Raw genomic sequence first — 21022 nt, forward strand, 5'->3', positions numbered from 1 at the left:
TGTATGCAAAAATGGTAAAATTCTCTTCCAACAAATCTCTTCAAAGTGCTTCTACCAGAAGGTTGCTGGTTTGAAATCCAAGGGATTTCCCTGTTGGGCCCTTGAGCAAGACCCTCAACCGTGATCGCTCCAGGGACTGACTGACCCTGCTTTCTCAACTTTGGATAAAAGGATTGAATCGAACGCTTTAAATAGATCAGATTCATAGATCTATAGACAGACATGATGCACATTTTTCCAAAAAGATACGCACTTCAGCTGTAAATGTCCTGCAAGAGGTCATTCTGTTGTACCCTTGAGTTTAATGCTCAGGCTGAACGTCTCCAGGACATACATCAGAGCATGTCTTTATAGAAGAGTTACTCGCACTAGAGCAGCAGAGGTTATAGACAAAGACCTGTAACCTGAGAAAGACCCAGTCACTACGGTCGTTCCTTTTGCCATGTGGGCCTGCATCCCAAAGTCATGCAGCTACGGTGAACTGGCGCCTCTAAACAGCTCTTAGTGTGTGAACGGAAGCTTTAGATGCGATCAGGAGAGATGAAATCTGATGAAACCGATCATATACCATCCAACCAAGTAATGAACGCCAACATCTGGCCTTATCAGCTGCTTTAGTGTAACTTGGCAGAGTTTCGACGAGAAGAAAGTCGTCTCGGATTAGTTTCTAATCCCGATTCATCCCAGAGCATTGTGTTGGGTTGAGGTTGGGGCTCTGTGCTGATGAAGAACATTCTACTCCCATCACCAAAATTATCTCCTGTAATTACAGGATGATATTTGGTTGGACAGTTGTTGAAATTGTGACATGAGGGCTTCAAGGAGGACTTTGTTGTTGTACCATTAGAGGAGCAAATCCAGCTGTATGTGGGGGCAAAGCCACACAGGCTGCTGTGGACTGATACATCAGCTAAGCCTGACCTGAAAATATAAGAAGATACAATGACTCATGGGAGATGGAGCAGGAGAAGTTCACACGTGTTAGAGCCTGCGGTGCTGACAGCGCTAGGCAGACAAGCCATATCTTGTGCTAAAACCCCTGTGAAATGACTTCAAAGCCTGATTCTCACCCCATTCCCAGGTCGGTCCGTGCCTTTCAGGCCCATATGCCGGGTGTCTGCAGCATGCCGGCTGGGCGGAGCTAAAAGCATACAGGCTGGGTGACACGTATCAGAATAACTCTGTTTAAGGAAAATCATGGCAAAAATTACCCTAATCCTACCCGGCGTCCGGATTCGCTTCCCGGCAAGATCCCCAGTACGGACGTCAACACGTCAGAGGGAGAAAATGCGCTCCCCACATAAGCAGTGACAGCAAGGACAGGATAAAAATAGTTATTTTGGAGGGGAGGCTTTCACTGGAGAAACTGCATCTCTGTGTGATAGTCTGGATTAAGGCAGAGTCACTGCATCCCGCCTCTCAAATTTGACATATTTGACAGAGGAGGAATAAAGAAAAATAAGCATTTGCAACCAGTTTGGGCGTGTCAAGCACTGCGGCCAGAGCCTACTCAAAAACTATCCAAACAGGCGAGATCGTTGCACTCAGCATGAGAGCTTGATTTGCGCTGCCACCTTCTGGCTCCCTGTGGTACATATTCCCGTTATCAGCATTACCATTTGGTGGGAGATTTCGCCAGCCCCCCCCGTTTCCTTTTATAGCATAAAAGGAAATAAATGGGAGCCCATGAAGCAAATCCTATTTGCACGCAATTCCCTGTAACTGCATCAATGCTGCTACAGGCATCGATATCACCGGAAAAAGGCGTTTCCTCTTCGGTGTACAGGGCATGCAAACTCATACATATACAACGTATACTGTATACGCCCGCTGGAACCCAGCCAGGAGAATGATTGGCTGTTTGCATCAGGAATTTGAATGTTAAAGCCAGTCACATTCAGGGACTTCATTCCAAAGCTGCATGACGCCATACAGACGAACAGAGAAGTTTCCAAACTCCTTGCAGATCTGTGTGAAACTCGGGTCTATATTAATGGCACCTACAGACAGTACATGTAAATATAGCATCTGGGAGGTTTATGCCTCGTTAAAGCTGAAAGAGCTGTACTTAGTGTTTCAGCGGAATGGTGAACGGCGGAGGCTTCCTATTGGACAGGGGTGTTACAAGGGGGAGGGACTTTGTTTTCTGAAACCGTGCAGCTTGATTTTAATGTTCCGGTCCCTGGCGACATCTCGGCATCACAATAATGATGAATGTCTATCTAATACACAGAGTGCCCATGATAGGCGAGAACTGAACAAACTCCAGGAATGATGTCGCTCAAGCAAGAAAAGTTAATTCCGTCCAGGACCGACCAAGTCCGACTCCAAAGCAAGTTTTATGGAACATGCGTGAACATTGGGGTCACACTAGACAGGTAAAACCACAGGGCTGACGATCGAGCGGGGGGGTCAGGGGTTGTAGTGAGACATCACACGGGGGGGGGGGGGGGGGGGGTCACACCTGTGTACGCGTACACGGTTCTGTTCCGGGTCCAGTCAGGTGGAATGATTTATTTGTAGTCATGACAGCAGAGAGAAAACGGCAAACATTAAAAGCAGAGCCGGCAAACCGAAGAAACGTCTCACATGACAATCATGCACAGACCAAGGTCAGCGCCGACTTCCGGCTGCCTCAGAAATCATGTTCCTTGTCCTTTAAATAAGATTAATAGAAAGAAAGTCCACTTTTCCTTTGAAAAGTTTTTTTCTGCGTGCCTAATGAGTGTCCCGCAAGCACTGCCACTCCACAGTGTTTTTCTGCCCCCCCCGGGGTCGCCGTCCGTCTGCTCTCCAGTTTGGTCGTGGTGTCAGTACTCGAGGGCACAAGGTGGGAAGCAAACCAATTAAAAAAAAAAAGGATTCATGGGAAATAAAACAGGCACGATGTCGGGGAATGTCAGGCCTGTAGGGGGCGGTATGAGGAGAAAAGTGCTCTGTGGTCTGCAGGCACTTCGGCACAGTGACAAAGACGGTCCATCCTCATATGCCACATAGTCGGTGTGGAAACACGGGCCTGGGGGGGGCGGGGGGTGGGAGGAGCAACGAAGCATCAAACAAGACTAATGGTGGGGGAAGGGGGGGGTCACATGGGGCATGCCGCACTGGGCAGAGTGAGAAGGCTGCAGTCTCGGGGGGGGGGGGGGGGAGATACACATTGCCAGGTATTCAGCAGGCTGCCCCCCCCTCAAAGGCAGAGCTCCTTGGCCCTAATGTGCAGCAGCCTCTCCCTCAGCCGGCAGAAGCTGGGCCTCCCTGCTGGGTCCAGGTTCCAACACTGCTTCATGATGTCATAGACCACGGGCGGACAGTCGTCCGGGGCGTCCATCTTATATCCTTTATCTACACGGGGGACCACGTCCTTCAGGGGCTGGAGGGCAAAAAATTAAAAAAATAAATAAATGGATGAGGGAAAAGATAGAAGCATCGTTTCACTCAAGAGAAACAGTTCAGAAAATCCACTTCTACCTAAAAATTTCAGGTAAAATATAATAAGTAAAGTTGCCTAAAGGTTGTTGGGTCAACTCCCTGGATAAGCTCCGCTCTAAGATGAGCTATGGGACTCAACGTGATCCGCCAACAAACTAATAATTGTCGAAAAAAATTACACATGGAATCCAGAACCAGGGCAGAATATTCCAGAAAGGGCAGATCAGACTGGGGAATTGTGCATAATTTGGGTGCAAGGCCGTGAGTGACAGGCGCATCGAGCAGGCATGTCATAAACAGGAGGTCCCACCACCGCAGGCACTCCGGGGAAAGCGAACCTGTAAGCAGTCTTCTGCTGAAGAGAGACTTCCAATGATTAATTAAAAAGTGCCAATACAGAGGAGAGCTACAGATGGCTCTTAGGATGGGCAGGTGGGGGGGGGGTGTTCTGGCTTTAATTACAATCCAATCTGCTGGCTTAACTCAGGATTATTAGTTAATTATTTGCACTAATTATCGTGATGCATATGCCCCTAAATCCAACATTTATACAGAGCATTTCCCAGGGAGGCGACAGCCTCCGTGTGACACAGCTTAACGCTTACAAAACGAGTTCAGAAAACGGGAGGAGCCTCTCGGGAAAATGGCATTTTGCTGGTGTTATGGCTGAGCTTCCTAGCAGAGGCGTCCCCTCGGACGGCCCAGCGGCACCGACACCCCAGGCCCGGCCGGGCGGATACTCACGATTCGGGGGTAGGGCACGCGGCCAAAGGAGTAGATCTCCCAGAGCAGGATGCCGTAGCTCCACACGTCAGACTTGGTGGAGAATTTCTGCCCAGGCAGAGAGAGGTCATCTGTATTAGAACTTATAGGGTGAGTAAGTTCTCTCTTACACACACACACACACACACACACACACACACAACGACACATACACTGAGAAGAAGCATATTATTGATACAGACAGACAGACAGACACATAGACACACAGGCAGGCAGACAGACAGACAGACAGACAGACAGACAGACACATAGATACACAGGCAGGCAGGCAGGCAGACAGACACATAGATACACAGGCAGGCAGGCAGACAGACAGACAGACACATAGATAGATAGACAGGCAGGCAGACAGACAGACAGACAGACACATAGATACACAGACAGATAGACAGACAGACACATAGATAGATAGACAGGCAGGCAGACAGACAGACAGACAGACAGACAGACAGACAGACAGACACATAGATACACAGACAGACAGACAGACAGACACATAGATACACAGACAGACAGACAGACAGACAGACAGACAGACACATAGATACACAGACAGACAGACAGACAGACAGACAGACAGACACATAGATACACAGACAGACAGACAGACAGACAGACACATAGATACACAGACAGACAGACAGACACATAGATACACAGACAGACAGACAGACAGACAGACAGACACAGATACACAGACAGACAGACAGACACATAGATACACAGACAGACAGACAGACAGACAGACAGACACATAGATAGATAGACAGGCAGGCAGACAGACAGACAGACCATATGAAAATAGGTCAGAACTGCATCCACTCTTCATTCGGGCAGGACCCCACCCCCCCACCCCAAATGCCACGCTTTGCATTTGCTCCTCCCACCTTCTCCCTGAGGGCCTCCGGCGCGGTCCACTTGACGGGCAGCTTGGCCGTGTCTTGCATGGAGGACGCCTCCTTAGTCAGGCCAAAGTCGCTGACCTTGGCCATGTTCTCGTCCGACACCAGCACGTTCCGCGCCGCCAGGTCCCGGTGGACAAAGTTGTTGGCCTCCAGATACTCCATGGCGTCACACACGTCCCTGCGGGGACAGCGGCCCAGCTGAGCAAGCAGAGCTAAGGAGCGAAACTCAACGCCGAATCAGGAGCTGGCAGGAGCTCGGGTCACATGACAGCTAGCATGGAGTCTCATTGGATAAAAGCTCCATGTCAGATAAACACAAACACAACCAGAGCTCTCAACTGACTGCGATGGTTACAAACAATTATCTTTCAGTTAAGTCTATATAATTCACCTCAAGTAAACAATATACTTTTGTGCAGTATTCGTTTAATTTAAACATGGATCACATTAAATATCAGTTTATAATTGCTATGACTTATTAGGTACAATGTATACACTGTGGTAAGCTGAACACTTCTGGATAATACTTAAGTTAAATTTTAATCTCTAACCTTTAAATCTTTCCCTCTTTGGACTGTGAACAAAGGGGCATAAATTTTGACTTTTGAAAGGAGTACTGGCAATAACCAGAAGAGGGCAGAAAAGACATGAGTTTAGTGGGAGGCTCACAGAGAGAACTTGAGCAGACAGTCCCTTCCCAGTACCGTCCGACCGCGAGATCGCAGGTAATCGACAAGACTGCCCTGCGGGTAAAGACAGACGCACTCAGTTCATACACTCCTATCATTCATTTCTATGAGCATAAAATCAATCCTAATTTTGACAAAGATAATCCATACCCAGCCCTATCCTTAACCATGAGGACCCAGACAAACAGAAGCCATTTGGTCATTTTTGTTTCTAACTCACAGATTTTTTTTTATATAACTGAGGTTATCATCGTGGGAACCAGACAAATGGTCCCACAAGGTAAAAAGTAACAGGTTTTACCTTATTGTTGGAAACCAAATCCACACGAAGTAATAATTACAAAAAGGCGTACAAGGTGCACGTGCACGCTCATACGCACGCGCACGCTGATATGCACGCTCATACGCACGTGCACGTGCACGCTCACACACCTTGGGTACTTCTAAACATTTCTAACATTCTGACAGCACATTTCCGTACTGGACTCATCACGCTGTTACTGATGTAAATGTGTTCTCTTCGGCCCTCTTGTGCTAATGGTGGAGGGTGAGGGAGGCTGGCTTGGTCACCGACCTTGGCCATGTACTCTGTGACGATAAAGAGAGTTCCCGTTCCCTCCACGATGACACCGAGGAGCTGGACGAGGTTGTTGTGTCGGAGTTGCCTGCAGAGTGACGGATAACAGTCAGACACATACGCGGGTTGTCAGTGTCACTCACACGGAGACAGACGGGCCGGGGGCACTGACGTCATGACCGACGCCTCAGCGATGAAGGCCTGTGCGGTGACGTCGTTCTTGATGCACTTCACAGCCACTTTGGTCCCTCTGTAGTCACCCACCATCACGTCTGTGGAGAGTGCGCGCACACGCTATTACACAGAACTGAGCTCACACTGTCGTTTCCACTGAACTTAAAACTGCTGCCTCCAGCAGCATCATGGGTAATATTCAAATATTCAAACGTCGCCCAAATTGGGCTCTGAGTTAATGTTCGTTATTGAACTGCTCAGCCCAGTTTCATCCCGTTTTCAACAATCATACCTGCAGACTCCCCCTTTCCGATGCATCTCAGTATCCTGAGGTCCTTTCTGCTCAAGGCCCACCCACCTGAAGAGGAGAGGGCAAAGGAATCAACTTGCTTGGCTAGATAAGAAATTTTGATAAAACACAGACCAGGTGCATAAAGCCGCATTACACTCAAACCACCAGCAGGGGTCACCGCACAACACAACGTGCTCTCAGTGGTGAACCAAAAGAAGTGAAACAGTGAGTCTGAGCCTTCCCAAGGCAGCGCAAGGGGTGTTCTATCATGTACGCGCCAGAGTGAGGCGCTACAACACCTAATACGGCGTGGCCTGCAATGTTTCTGCCAAGCGGGCAAAGTAGAGCACATCTGCTGCTGAGACAATTCCTTGGTGGTATCGAAGGCGATTTCATGGACCTCGGGAACCAGAGCCTGCACCACAGCCGCTGGAAAAGATCCAGCTCTTCAAAGCCACCCCTTGAAGCCCCGCCCTCTCCACTCACTTCTGAAGAACTCATCCATAGCTTCCACCGTTCCCTCCATGACCTTGGGGATGACAAGTCGGGTGCAGAGGCCGTCTGCGTCTTTGGTGTAATGCTGTGAAAACAAACACAGTCAGAGCCTGAACTCGTTCTGCAGAGGGGAATTAAAGCCGGGCACTCAAACCCTTTTTAGGGCAGACTACGCGATTAAGGACACCCTCCATCCTGCAGGTGCAAACGCAGGCCGACCCACGAGTTGTTATTATGTCTGCAAACTCATGGCCCCTTAATTCAGCCACAGTACCCTTAACCGCTGCAAAGTTAGCCCAGACCATTCCCCAGAGGACTAGTTACCCTTAAACATTCTTGTTTGGGTTGGTATGTGGACCATCTTATTTATAAATAAATGCAGAGGCAGTATTTGCAGGCTACATTTCTGAGCGACGCACAAATTATCAGAGGGAAAAATGGCGTCGAAATAATCCTAAGTCAGTCATGTGCAGAATAATTACAGAAAATTAACACGCAGTGGTTTTAATTTAAAGACATAAGGTGACAGTTTGCACGAGCAGCCCTGAGCAATTACTGTAGTGCGATATTCCAGTAATTTCTGTTCTGGAGAAAGGCATCCATGAAAGTAAAAGTGACAATTTTTTGAAAAACTGATCGTCAGCAGAATGCATCACTCATTCCTTTCAGGGAACAAAAAGCCTTAATGCTCAACACTCTGGCAAATTACAGTGACACCAGGGGAAACGCAGTGGACGTGACAGAGGAACCTGCAGTCCCCTGCACCAGAGACACTCCCTGCTCAATCCCGTCCCAGCAGCTCCAGTGTGAAAATCGCATGGGGCCAGCAAGTCATTCACAAACCAGGGGAGTGACGCACTGGCACACAGACTCGCCCAGCAGGCATCTCACTCTCCGTGACTAGTGGTCAGTTAACTCTGCGGATCGATGGCATTAATCTTCTGCTGAGGGTGTCTGAGTGTTGGGATCAGGAAGCACATCGATTGGCTAACCTCACTGGTCACTGCTCCGTACCGCGGGGGGGGGGGGGGGGGAGATAATCAGGGCCTAAAGCCACACTGTTAAAGTTTGCACAGTTTAACATTCAAAGCCAGCATAAACGTTCAGAGAGGTGAGTCCGCACTGGACTTGGGCAGCATCACAGCAATACGGTGTATCACTGAATTTTGAAATGTTGTGACAAATTTGGGCGGGGGGGGGGGGGGGGGGGGGGCGCTGCTGACCTGAACGAGCTGCATGAGGTTGCTGAAGTACTCCTCCTTGTCGATGGACAGCTTGCCGTCGTGGTAGATGATGTGGTAGTGCTCCACCTTGCCCTCGTAGCTGACGCACAGCGTGTAGTCGCCCGGGAAGTTGGTGCTCTCGCGCACCAGGAAGAGACCCGTCTCATGTGGAGAGAGCAGCTGCTCTGCCTGGTCACGCGTGATCTTCCCATGGAACCAGCTGTGGGGGGGGGGGGGGGGGCACACAAGGATGATACGCACAGAAACGGACCGCAAAGTGAGTTGACCCTGGAAGGGGCTTAAGGTCCATTCCGATGGAGGACTGATTGGCAACATAAAAGGAGAGAGATATGGGGACAATCCAGGGGGTTGCATTAAACACTGACCCCCCCCTTAAACCCCGAGTCCTCCAAGACCCCAGAGATGCAGTAATAAGGTGTAATGGAGGGACGCAGAGGCCACCTAGAGCCAGCCAGCCCCACACGCTCAACAACAGGGTGGAGCTCAGCGTAAACCAAGCGTAACCACGGAAACGGCAGGAAGCTGAAACAGGCCACGGGCAGTAAACAGGAAGCCACAAATGAGGAGTCTGGCTTGTGGGGGTCTCTGTTCCTCTATAGAGCCCGGCAGCCCCCCTTCCCGTCCAGCGAAGTGAGTCCCCCCCCCCAGCTGTCAGATGTCCTTTTGAGTCTTACAGCTGCAAGACAGCAACAGGCGGCAGAGGCTCAATTGCTGTCATCTCCAAAGTGACCACATAAACAGGATGCGGATGGGAGCCCCCCCCAAACACAGCCATCGCTGACCGGGGCTCAGGCCCTCACACGTCAGAGGCGACATGCAGCTGATTGGTCGACTGGGAGCCACTCTGCTTCCACAGGGACGTAATGGTGCGGTTGCCAGGCAACTGATCATGTGCAGTAAGGCACATGCACTTAACAACCACACACTGGGGCTGTGAGTGACAGAAAAGGGTCCTTCACTCGTCACAGGCTTAGAAAGCGGGCTCTCTGTTTAATAATGTCTATTTCTGGACTTGCAGAGGATAAACCAAGTTACCATTTTGTATCCCTCAAAATACTAAAGAGTGTTAAGTTATTCTGTCGTTATTAACAGCTCATACACTGTAAAAATGTAAATAATCAATCATCATCATCACCACCACCACATACAGAAGCCTCACATCTCCAGGGTTTGGCGTTTCATTCCTGTCCCTGTCGTCCAGTTTCTCTCTTGCTACTCCACTGTCATTTCCACTGTCTGGCCTATCAGCATTATTAATACATCCCCAATCAAAGGAAGCACTTTATCCTCAAGAAATGACCGTGTGGCAGTGCCTCCATTTTCCCCCATTCTGCTGATTTCATGTCATCAGCTGAAGTGTAATGTCTGAACCGTGAGGCTCTTGGATGTGAGCTGCCCAGATGAATTATGGGCAAAACTGATAGCCAGGCACGTCTGTACCCCCCCCCGGTCACACCACTGTGCTGCTCTCCAGCGGACCTGCTTCTGACAGCTCTACCCATCTGCATGTGGCAGCTCCCCGCTACGCCCCGAGCAGCCCTACAGGGGGCAGCACCTCTCCAGGCCGCTGCCCATGGCTTCAGCCCATACGTCCATTATTCTCCAAACTGCGGCCACTTTTATATCGGGTTCTTTGAGGATGGGATTTAATTATGGAAATTTACCCAGAGATGCTATCGGCGCCTCTGCATCCCAAGAGCTTCAGTACCATGTGACTATCGGTATGCGTAAACAGAATCAGACAGAAATATAACCCACCCACCCCCCCCCCCTCCGCCCCACCCACCCACCCACCCACCCACAAACACTTACGGCATGAGGCTGAGCTTGTCCCCCGACTTCACGCCCTCTCGCTTCTGGACATAGTTGGCCGGGATACTGCCCTCTCCCCCCACTGCGTTCCTGGCCATGTACCAGTTCGGGTCCTGGGGGGTAATGAGGAGGAGACAGAGACGTGAGCCCCCGCTTAGCCGGGAAGTGAGAAAGCAGGGTCCTGTGTAAATACAGCCTGACGACGGCGTTGCCTGACATGCTGACATGCTGGTGTGTAACTCGGTCCATTAATTCTGCCCTCTGCTATGTAGCGTGGGCAGCTGAGTTAATAATACTCCCCTTTCTGTGTGTATGCGAGGTTCCACTGGATGTCACAATTGCCTACACAGTGTAAGTGAATTAGTGTCTTTATATGCGTGTGTGTGTGTGTTTGTCCTGCGACGGGCTGGCATGCCCGGCATGGTAGACACCCACCGCCCTGTGCCCTGTGCTTCCTGGGACAGGCTCAGGCTTCACCGCATCACTACTTCAGCTGTGTTGTTAAGGAGGACGGGTCTCTATTCCCGTCCGACTATGGGAGCCGGTTACCTTGGTGACGCTAACGATGGTGAGGATGTCTCCCTTGCAGAAGGGCAGGTCCTGCACACTGGTGCCCTGGAAGTTGTACTTGGCGACGCACTCGGTGCCAGGTGACCACGCTGCCTGTATGGGGGGGGTAAGAATGCCATCAGAGGGTGATATGGGGTCTCATATTCTGTGCTCTCAGTGTGTGAAATGGTGTGTTGGCATGGTTCCACCAGTGCCAGACCGGGACTCGGTGCTCACCTGGACCCCAGACATGCTGAATGGCGTGGTCCAGCAGATCAGCTCTCTCAGGCTTCACAGGGCCAGACCATCAGAGCTGGGGGGGGGACGACAAAGAACAGACAAGGGTTCAGTTGAGCCACTGTCACACCCATCAGGGTCACTCATCTAACATGCCCCCACACCAACTCGCTCATCTGTGCTTCTGCTGTTATAATGCTGAGGTTAGACTCCCACAGCGTGGCTTTCTGATTGGGCCGAGCACAGCTTCCTTCATAGCCCACCTGCCTCGGTGCCTGAGCTGCCTGCTCACCCCCTCATCCTCATTTTCTCTTGCTGCTGCTTGTCCCACTTTTCCCGTTTCCTCCTTACCAACTCAGGGACCGGCCCCGGGGCCCGAGATGCGGACGTGTGGGTGGGGAGCACGGTCCACTGGTCTGGAACCAGCGAGTCGGAATCATCTTCGGCGGTTTAAACCAGAACGGCGCAGTGTTACCTCATCGCGGTGACAGAGGGTTAAAAATGGCACGGAAGGAGAGCGATGGTACAGCGACTGTTGGTTTCTGCGACGGATATCGTGAGACAGCATCGGGGCCACATTTAGACCCGGCTGCAGGGAATGAAACTCCCCAAAACCTGTGACAAGCCACCACTCATGACAGCCCAACTCATACGGACAGTCGACATTCCACTATGTAACTGCAGATTTTTGTAATCTTACAACAGAAATTAAGATAAATCATGGAATACATTTTTTGGATGTGACCATGTAACCGTGTTCCTGAAATCCCCACATCCCGCCAGATAATTAAACGTCGCAGGAAGTAACCAGTGCAACAAACAACTGATATTTAAAAAAAAAACCCTACAACATCCAGGTTGCATAAGTTATTTACCCCCAAAAAACTAATTCAGGGGTGGTATGTAGATCACTGGGCTAAGCCTCTGTGCCTGTGATCAGAAGGTCGCTGGTTCAAGCCCCGGCTGCTGCAGGATAGTCGTGTGTGCAAGGCTCTTAATCCCCATTGCACACTGGCTGACCCTGTGCTGTGAGATCCCCCCCCCCCCCCAAGCTTAATTAATGGAGAGGAAGATGGAGTAGGTGAAGAGAGAATTTCCCTGGGGAGATTAATGAAGTATCACTGTATTGTAATACAAGTCTTTATATTAGATCAAAATTCTATTTCAAGCTCCTTCAAAATTATAAGGGAATCTGTAGTTCTCAGCCCTCTTCAGGTCAACCCACAGGTTCTGGACTTAGGATCGAGGTTTGGTTTCTGCCTGGACCATCCTAATATTGGATCTTCCTTTACGGGAGCAAGTCCTTGTTTGACATAATGATGACTTAAAGCACACATATACGTGTGGAGCTGAAACTGGTCTTCAGCTTTCAGATAGCGTCCAGATCTTGGTAAAAGAGGTGCAGGGGAAACGACATCATCAAAATAGCACCGGGTGACACAAAAGTGGCTAAACCTGTTTGTCGTAAATGATCACCAGTTAATAGGCTGGAGTAGGAGGACAAAAAAAAAAGGAGAAAGACTGAGTTCCGCAGTCATCTGCAGAGCGCTGACACCACTCTCGTGCGAGAGCCGGAGACCACAGCCTGACTCTCAGCAGAAAAGACATGCCAGCAGTTACCGATTCCTGTGGATGTCGTGTGGCGCTGAGCAGCCACCCCAAATCCCAGGCTACCAAATCATTCATTATTCAGGGATTCGCAGAGCTACACGACGCCAGATAGGAACTATCAGGAGAAAGCATCACCAAAGCACGACTGTCACAGCTGTGCTCATAATGTACCAGGGACCTTTCTGGGTATGTTCTGGGAGATCCGGAAAGCATGAGAGCCGTGGATGCTAGCGGAACGTGCCCTGACAGAGCCGACAGGCCCCCAGCCTGGGTCTGCTTAATGATGATTCTGAATTTAACTCCCGTTTTATCCAGTGGAAAATGCTTACAGTCAGCTTTACAGATACCAAGAAGCCTATTTTGCAAGTCTGGCTTAGACCGAAGTTCACTGTTAAGATAATTAGAATTTCTAACCTTAAAGAGATAGCTTATTCAGATATATCACAGCCAAACTCAACAGAGTGAAAGTATCTGTGGGCAAATTGTTAAAATGCGCCAGTTCTGGATATAAAAGGTCCAGAATTGAAAAGTTTCCTTTATAACCATGGCAATTTCTAGCATATGGCTCAAGCAAAGCATCTCATGGTGTAAATCGTTCTTTTTCCCAGAATGCCCGGTATCACTGTGGCCAATGCCGTTGTGATCAGCCTTGGCGTTTACCTGCCACTGCCCATGAACTGCAGTCATGTTAACGTCAGCATTTTTCTGACTAATTCTGGTGTGCATGTATGACTGCCATCGTCACCCATCTTTCCAGAGTAACTAAAAGGTATCACTAAAAAAGAACACAAATAGACTAGAGTCTCGCATAACAAGGATATAAATGATAAGATAGCACCACAAAGTAATGAAGGAAGGCAGGCTGCTTAACATACTGGCCAGACCAATGAAAATGATTCAGGTCTTTAAAAAGGGCAGAACAAAACAAGTAGGTGGAACCAGTTTTGGAACTACATCATGGTCCAGACAGAACAGACTTCTTCTGCTATGACAAATGGGCAAAACTCGGAAGGGGCCACAGCCCAATCTGGTAGTGGAGTTGGGGGGGCAGACACTGAACGGAGATGAGATCAATCTCAAAAAACCCCCAACCCCCTCCCCACCTCTCCTGGCAGCCAGCCCCCTGTCCCGACTTCCCCTCAGACAGGAAACCGGGGCACTGAAAATCTGGAATGTGATGTCACTTCCTTAGGCATGTGCTTCTTCAGAGAGGATGTCCTGGACATCCCAGACGTAACACCGATGCCCTATTCAGGACCTGGCACGTGGCTGCAAAGAATCTCGGCATGTAATAACATACCGCACTCGCCTATGTCTCACGGCATCTGTCTATATTCGTGTGTGTATTCAGGCACGCAGGAATGGCAGTTATTTTGTGTGTCACTGTTCCTGGAATCTCTGCGCCCGGCCGGATAATTAAAAAGCCGCAGGAAGTAAACACGCCGATTGTAAAGGGAACAAAAGTGAACACAGCTACATGCAGTGTATTGCGCCAGCACACTGCACTGCTGCTGTCTTCCAGTAGAGGGCCACACGCCGGCGACCTGCATAGGCCACTAAGCGCAAGACAGCCTCGCATGTGCCGTCCAAAGCCCCACCCACAAATCTCACATAAATAAGTGCTTGCAAGAGCAAGTTCCAGGAGTCTGCAGCTGCCGAGGGCTGCATGCCCAGGATCAGAAGGAAGCAGGAAACTGGTTTCCGTTAGAGCCCAAATGGCGTAACGCATTTGTGCAGCGAGATAAGAGAGGAGGCCGGCGCTAATGACCCGAGTGCCCTTTGATCTCATGCTTCTGGGAATGTCAGACTCCGCTAGATTAAATCAAGGCAGATAAGCACAGCTGGGCTTCACCTGCTAACAGGTAAACACAGGTATAAGTACCAGGGGGCGGGAAGGGAATGAATTATATGAACAAGATATCGAAACATAACATGACCCAGAGAACCATTACAACAACTATCATAATAATGCTATTTATGAGTGGGAACAGAAATGATTGGATGATGACACACGCTAACAGGCATCATTAGCCAATGGGATGTAATGTCACTGAAATGGCCCTATCAGCTTCACACGCACGACTCAGAGGCGGGACTCCACAGGGCGGTCGGGGCTCACAGCCAGAGCCACGCTGTCCCGCTTTAATGCACCGTTTGACGCCCTGCTGGGAGAAATGAGGCTTTAAAAGCTGACAGCAGATCTCTGCCAGGATTAACCCAACGGGTGACCGATGGACGACCGGATTGGCTGACAGGAAATGAAAATGGCATCCATAGTACCCCGTCATTAACGGGAAGGTCTAGGAAGGGGCTGCCTGTTTAGCATCTGACTGAGACACTTCTCCAAGATTACTCCAGGAGGGAGGAGCAGAGCGGGAGGGGGGAGAGGTCAGCGCCATGGCCAGGGGAGGGGCAGGCTGTCTGTTCCCCTGACACATCCTTATCCTCACACATGCCTTCATTCCGGCTCAGCCTGATCCCGAATTAACCAGTCGCTGCAGAACCTGGTCACAAAGCGATCATTAGCATCGCTGAGCCTACTTAGCTTATCACACGCACGCACACCCCTGTGTGCACGTCCGCACCTCCTCCAGACCTAATTACTCCTCACGCTGTGAATCTGAGAAAGTAGCCCCGCTTCCCAGAGGCGGAGCCAGCGGCCCAGGCGTCCACCTGACCCCGTTTTGCGGGTCATCTGCCGGAGAAGGTGGAAAGGGATTTACTCTTGAATCCAGCGTTTCACAGAAGACATATTCCAGGCAAAGATGCCTACGTGCAAAAGCTACAACAGCTCCGTTCCTCACCTATCCGGCTTACATTTTCTAAATCCCTTCATCACCAACAACGTCTCTCTGCTGCCATAGATACAGGCGGCCTGACCCACAAAAAAAACATATGAAAACCTCTCCTCCCTAAAATTAGCACTCGGTGCAGAGTGGAGCCTCTCCTCAAACTCGTTAGCTGCTGGTTGCTCGGGCTGATAAGCTTGCAACTTGGCAGCTGCCTGAAAACAGAGGACATTTTTCTTTCGATTGTCACCGGAGGGGAGAACCGAGCAAAACGCCGCAAAGGTCATCAATAATGTGCTTAAGCCACAGCAGTGATTCCAACAATCTCATTACGCAGCCAGAACTGCAGAATTTTAAACAAAATCAATGGAAGTTTCCATAAATTATGAAATTGCATTCGTAAATTCCAAATCTGTCTGGATTCTCTCAGAAGATGGGAAAGGCAGGATTATATTGCAGTCACTGCAAGGCCTAACACTATATGTATAAGTAATGTTTCAGGCAGGAATGCAGGGATTCCTCCTTCCTCCAGTCATTAGGTGAAGTGGCTGAACAAGGGAGTTATATTTAGGTATATTCAGCGAAATGGGGGGTGGGGATGCAGAAGACCAGGGGGGCTTCCATGGTTCCCGAGCAAATAGCCTGTCAAAGCCTGGGTGATATGGTCTCCACCACCAGCAGGAAAGACGGCGGCTTCTGCAGGAAGCAGCGGAGGCAGTGATGTGTGGGGCTGGCCTTCAGAGGCGATGGGGGGTGGGGGGGGGGGGGGGTGGCGGGGGGCACCAAACATAGTGTTACAAGGTTCTTCAGCCGAACCAAGAACGAAATGCCAACCCACAGCATACTGGGATTAGCAGCAAATAGCTAGTTTGTCCCCAAGTGAAGATCTGAAATGGTGCAATTCCTAGGACCCGATCTCCCTCTAACAGTCCCCAGGGGACCCAATACCACTTTTTTCGGTCTAACCGATTCCCCCTCCCAGAACAGCTGGTACAGACCCTTCAGTCTTACGATCCAATGGGTCCTGAGATCCCACAGAAAGCGATCTTGCCCGATTGGGACAGATCTGACGAGGTGGATTCTAACCCAGACTGGTCAGTGGCATCCTGCCACATCCACTGGGCCAAGGCTGCGGTTCTGGGACTGGAGGCTCTGTACTCTGCGTCTCCCTCCCCATCGCTTGGGCTCTGCTGACAGCCACACTGTTTCTTGGTAATTGAAGTCAAATGGTGATATTACGCTCTGTAGGTCAGCCTACAATAACCAGAAGGCTAAAAACAGAGAGGGGAAACTGCAGCCCTTTCTGTTTTTGTGGAGGGGGGGGGCATGTGACCAGGAGCAGCTGGGTTGCTGATTCAGACAGATGGGCTCCCTCATGACTCACTGTGTGCAATATGAACGGCAACCAGAGTTTCTGGTTCCCGCAGAAATGACAAGGCTCACTTCCTATCATACGAGATGCGTCCAGGCAGTCCGGACAAGCACACGGAGGGATGCAGCGCGATAGGCTAAGACCTAGACCCAGTGCCAGAAGACAGCCTGCTGTTTACTTCCTGAATTAGTACAATGGGCTAAACGGAAAATGCGAGCTTATCTTCGTAGTGCAGAAAAATCACACGAGAGGCAGCATCTGTTAACATTGCTGCACGCAGCCATTTGTTAACAAAGTCATCTGACAACAGGGGGCCCACGCAGAGATTGTTCCAGATCTGTGTTATAACCAAAAGTCCATCTGTTTTGTTCGCAGTGTCACAGCCAAGCTGGTGACGCGTCACGCTGCCACACTGTGTCCCATTAGCCGAGTACAGGCAGGTCACTCGAAAAGCCGCGTCTGAGTGCACCTGTGACTGAGATCAACGAGCTGCTCTCTGTACATCTAATTCCTCCAGTCAGAGGTATAAAAGCAGATGGAGACCGAGGCGGAGGGGCGCTAGATATAGACATTTTGTGTATGCTTTTTTAAAAAAGAATTTTTTACAAAACAATAGGAAAAGTACTTACTGGCAAGACACATGACATGCATCCTGGTTTGAAAGTGTCAACCAATTAAAAGCCTCAAAAAAAAAAAAGCGACTCAATTTTATCATTTGGCCACAAAGCTCCAGAGAAACAGGAAAGAAAAGGGGAAAAAATGAACTCTGACCACAGAAGAACTCCGCAGAGCAGAAACACCAGTGTTTTCATGACAGCAGCTACTTAAGGCCAGTCACACCTACCTCCCTCCCCCAGCATCTATTAGTGAGACAGTAGCTAAACAGAAATTAAGGCACTGAACGCATCCAGACAAAAATCACATCCTGAAAATGTACAGTATTATAATATCCCACCAACATTTAAGCCTGAATAGGATCAGCACACTACCTGCATAAAAAATGCCCTAAATCTAGGAATGTTATTTTAATTCTTCTCCTGCAGATAAACACCTTTCACTAAACATTTTTGTCTGCTTTATGTCCATTTCAAAACTCTGTAGTGGTTTTGCATAAATGAACAAGTATTAATATACACAGCTGTTAAAAAGAAACCTTTTGACCATTAGCTGACAATCTGAGTCAGGAACTGAAAATCAAACTTACATAACCTTCGTAAGAGCAGAACGCTTCTGTGACGTTTGATTGCCGTCCCCAGCAGGAAGTGACCCCACGGTGACACTGCCCCGAAACTGCCCAAGCCGCGGGATTCTCACCATACTCAGAGTGCCATCCGGATCTGGGTCCCCCATCCGCACAGGTGTCTGAGCGAGACGGCAGAGTGTCATCTGTGATGGCGACGAGCACAGTAACGTCTGCGATCACGCCCACCTTTGCATTCTTTTTTTTTTTTTTTAAGATTCTTCCTCTCTTTCTCGACCCCCACAGCTGCACTGCCATTTCCTGTTTTTCCCCATTGAAAGCTCTGACGGGACTCCCCAGCGATGACGATCTGCGGCCTCCACTACCTGCAATGCCCCCTCCAATGTCTTTCGTTACTGTCCTTAAAAGGGCAGGGAAACTTTCAGGCATCTTCCAAGCTGCAGGCCCAGAGGTGTCCCGCACGCAAGCAACGCTCCACCACTCCCGAAGCTGCTCCCACCCCACGTTAGCCGCCAAGGAGAGACCGTCTGGCGATGTTCAGTGCCACTTCAACAGTGACCGCCAGAAGCACCTCTCTGCATCTCCCAGCAACCTAATTTCAGCATTCTGGGTCAAATCAGGTGTTGTTATCATCCCGTCTGCAGGACGATTACCCTAATTACACTGCTGGAAAACCGCATTGTTACCTTGCTTATGACTTTCAGTTGCATCGGTCACAGAGTTCAGTCCAAAATGGCGGATGATCCCTGTGTTTGATATGGAGCTTAGTGTGTGGAGGAGGGAACCCTCACTGAAGTCCAGGGTGGGAAAACTTGACACCCAACACAGGACAGGTTCCTGATGAGGGAGGTCATGAACTCACCATCTCAAGCACCGAGTTCCTTCACACCGTTCACTATGCGAGTGGTCCCACTTGTTCCTGGCGGCACAGGCCCCTGGCAGTCATACCCACCTTATATCAAATACCACAAAATTTGCTAGGAACTGATACTTCATAAACCATCGCTTTCTCTAAATACAGTGTGTTTCAGTACATCACTTGGCAAGAAAGTATTGTCAGCAGTTTATAAACCGTTCCTGCTAAACGAAAGCTGCATATTTCAGCATTTGGTGAACTCAAACCAAGCCAATATATTACTCCATAAAGAGTATTTATATATAAAGAACTGCCTTGCTGTCGTTTTGTGTACATACTTCCCAGCTGGAAGACCAGCCAAGCTACGTTTGCTCCTTTTCCACAGGCAGCTCATACATTTTAAATAATATTTGTAAGTCTTGCAAACATGGCTTAAGAATACAGTGGTACCTTGCAACAAGAACTTAATTCGTTCCATAAGGCTGGTCAATTTGCGATTTATTCGAGGTCCAAGTCGAATTTCCCCGTAAAAAAATAATGCAAATGAATGTAATCCCTTCCAGAACCTCAACTGATTCCTTATTTAAACTTATCTACTTAACTAATGATGATAAGAAGCGTTAACAATCAATATAAAACTAATATACACATGAAAAAGCACACATAGAAAAGCGATAAACATTAAATAAACGACAGTTTATGAGCACTTTACCTGTACTGAGGTGAGCTGATGACATATTTGAAGTGGCAGGTGGGGGTTATTATTTGGAAAGTGAGACCCGTCTCGATCTGTGCAAGTTGTAGTAGGTCTGCTTTGTTTTTGTCATGTTCCGAGTTTTCGGCCGAGCTGCGCCTAGATTTTCTCGACCTACCAGTTGTACGTCCGACTTGTTAGAGCTGATCGCGTCCCGACCCAAACAGGACGGAGCGGTAGAGTTTTAGATCGAGTTACAAGTAAAAAAAAAAAAAAACAACAGACCTGTTCAATGTCCGAGTTGGTCGAGTTCAAAGGTTCTACTGTATCGGGAAACTCCCCTTTCCCAGTGCAGCCAGATCGGAGTGACCTAAAGTCTGCACATCTGGGCGCTTTAATGGCTGGGATCGACTTTAACATATGTTCAGATTTCACTTTTACCACACCTATACAAACCATGACAGCAACGAGGAAAGGCACTCTGTCTAGCCGAACGGGCAAAAAAAGTTCAAATGAATTACGTCTGCGCAAAATTATGCGCAAGAGTGAAGTTAATGAACATCCGTGCATTTACAACAGCTGCACAGCATGCAAACCCAGTGCATTTACCCACCAGTGGTGCACAGTAAAAAATAATTATTTTATATAGACGGGATATTAATGAGTGTGCATTTCAGCTGTCATCATACCTCGTCCCACTATGCACAATCCTTTCCGCTGCTGAAAATGGTCTGAAGGGAATTAAATGCTGCAGGGAGTCCAGCTTTCGTGCGCCGTCCGCAGGGTTTCCATCAGCACGACGATCTTGGGCAGTAACACAACGGCGTGCAACAGCAGCGAAATGGATTTTCAGATCGCAGCAAAGTATGTAACTACTAATCTCACTACAGCTATGTAAATAAGCAGGTTAAAGGCGCAGCTGCATCTTAATACGACTTGAAGAGATGTGCTGCACAGTGCCGGGGGTGCAGAGGGAAGTGTCCCCCTTTGTCAGCCGGACTTTGTATCGCAACGCTCCGAATCGGTATTAGGTGCTTTTGCTAAAATCATTTGCTGGAAGAACAATAAACAAATAAAAAAAACAGGACAATAGATTTAGTTGCCGCTAAACTATAAATCACAGCGTCCAAGCACAAGCGACTACCCGATCTAGTATCCAGAGATTTTTAACAGAGGTATGAAAATAAGTGCAGCCACGATACTAACAGTACTCCAGCCGAGGAACACTAGCTTGCGGCCTCCAAGAGGAAATTCCGTCCACCCCCCCTTCGCCTGGCTGCAGTTCGCACGCATGCGCTCTGCTCTCCTATGGA

At 49.2% G+C, this 21022-nt stretch overlaps 1 protein-coding gene across 3 annotated transcripts; it reads right to left on the reverse strand.

Annotated features, from left to right (window-relative positions):
• Window positions 1-2482: 2482 nt before the first annotated feature.
• LOC125704040 (tyrosine-protein kinase CSK-like) lies at window positions 2483-20982 on the reverse strand. 3 transcript variants are annotated; one of them, XM_048969331.1, is made up of 14 exons: window positions 20399-20982; window positions 18163-18320; window positions 11187-11262; window positions 10950-11063; window positions 10401-10513; window positions 8568-8787; window positions 7336-7429; window positions 6850-6915; window positions 6556-6655; window positions 6381-6471; window positions 5787-5860; window positions 5100-5295; window positions 4174-4260; window positions 2483-3370 (listed from the first exon to the last, which is right to left on the reverse strand). In XM_048969331.1, exons 3-14 carry the CDS (start codon window positions 11199-11201, stop codon window positions 3188-3190), a joined length of 1353 nt encoding a protein of 450 aa, XP_048825288.1. In that variant the 5' UTR covers window positions 11202-11262; window positions 18163-18320; window positions 20399-20982; the 3' UTR covers window positions 2483-3187. The 3 variants fall into 3 exon arrangements, with proteins under 3 accessions (XP_048825288.1, XP_048825287.1, XP_048825286.1); XM_048969330.1 differs by lacking the exon at window positions 18163-18320 and adding an exon at window positions 19728-19912; XM_048969329.1 differs by lacking the exon at window positions 18163-18320.
• Between the last annotated feature and the right edge of the window lie 40 nt (window positions 20983-21022).

Source organism: Brienomyrus brachyistius, chromosome 11 (assembly GCF_023856365.1).
Source record: "Brienomyrus brachyistius isolate T26 chromosome 11, BBRACH_0.4, whole genome shotgun sequence".
In the NCBI taxonomy this organism is placed as follows: Eukaryota; Metazoa; Chordata; class Actinopteri; order Osteoglossiformes; family Mormyridae; genus Brienomyrus; species Brienomyrus brachyistius.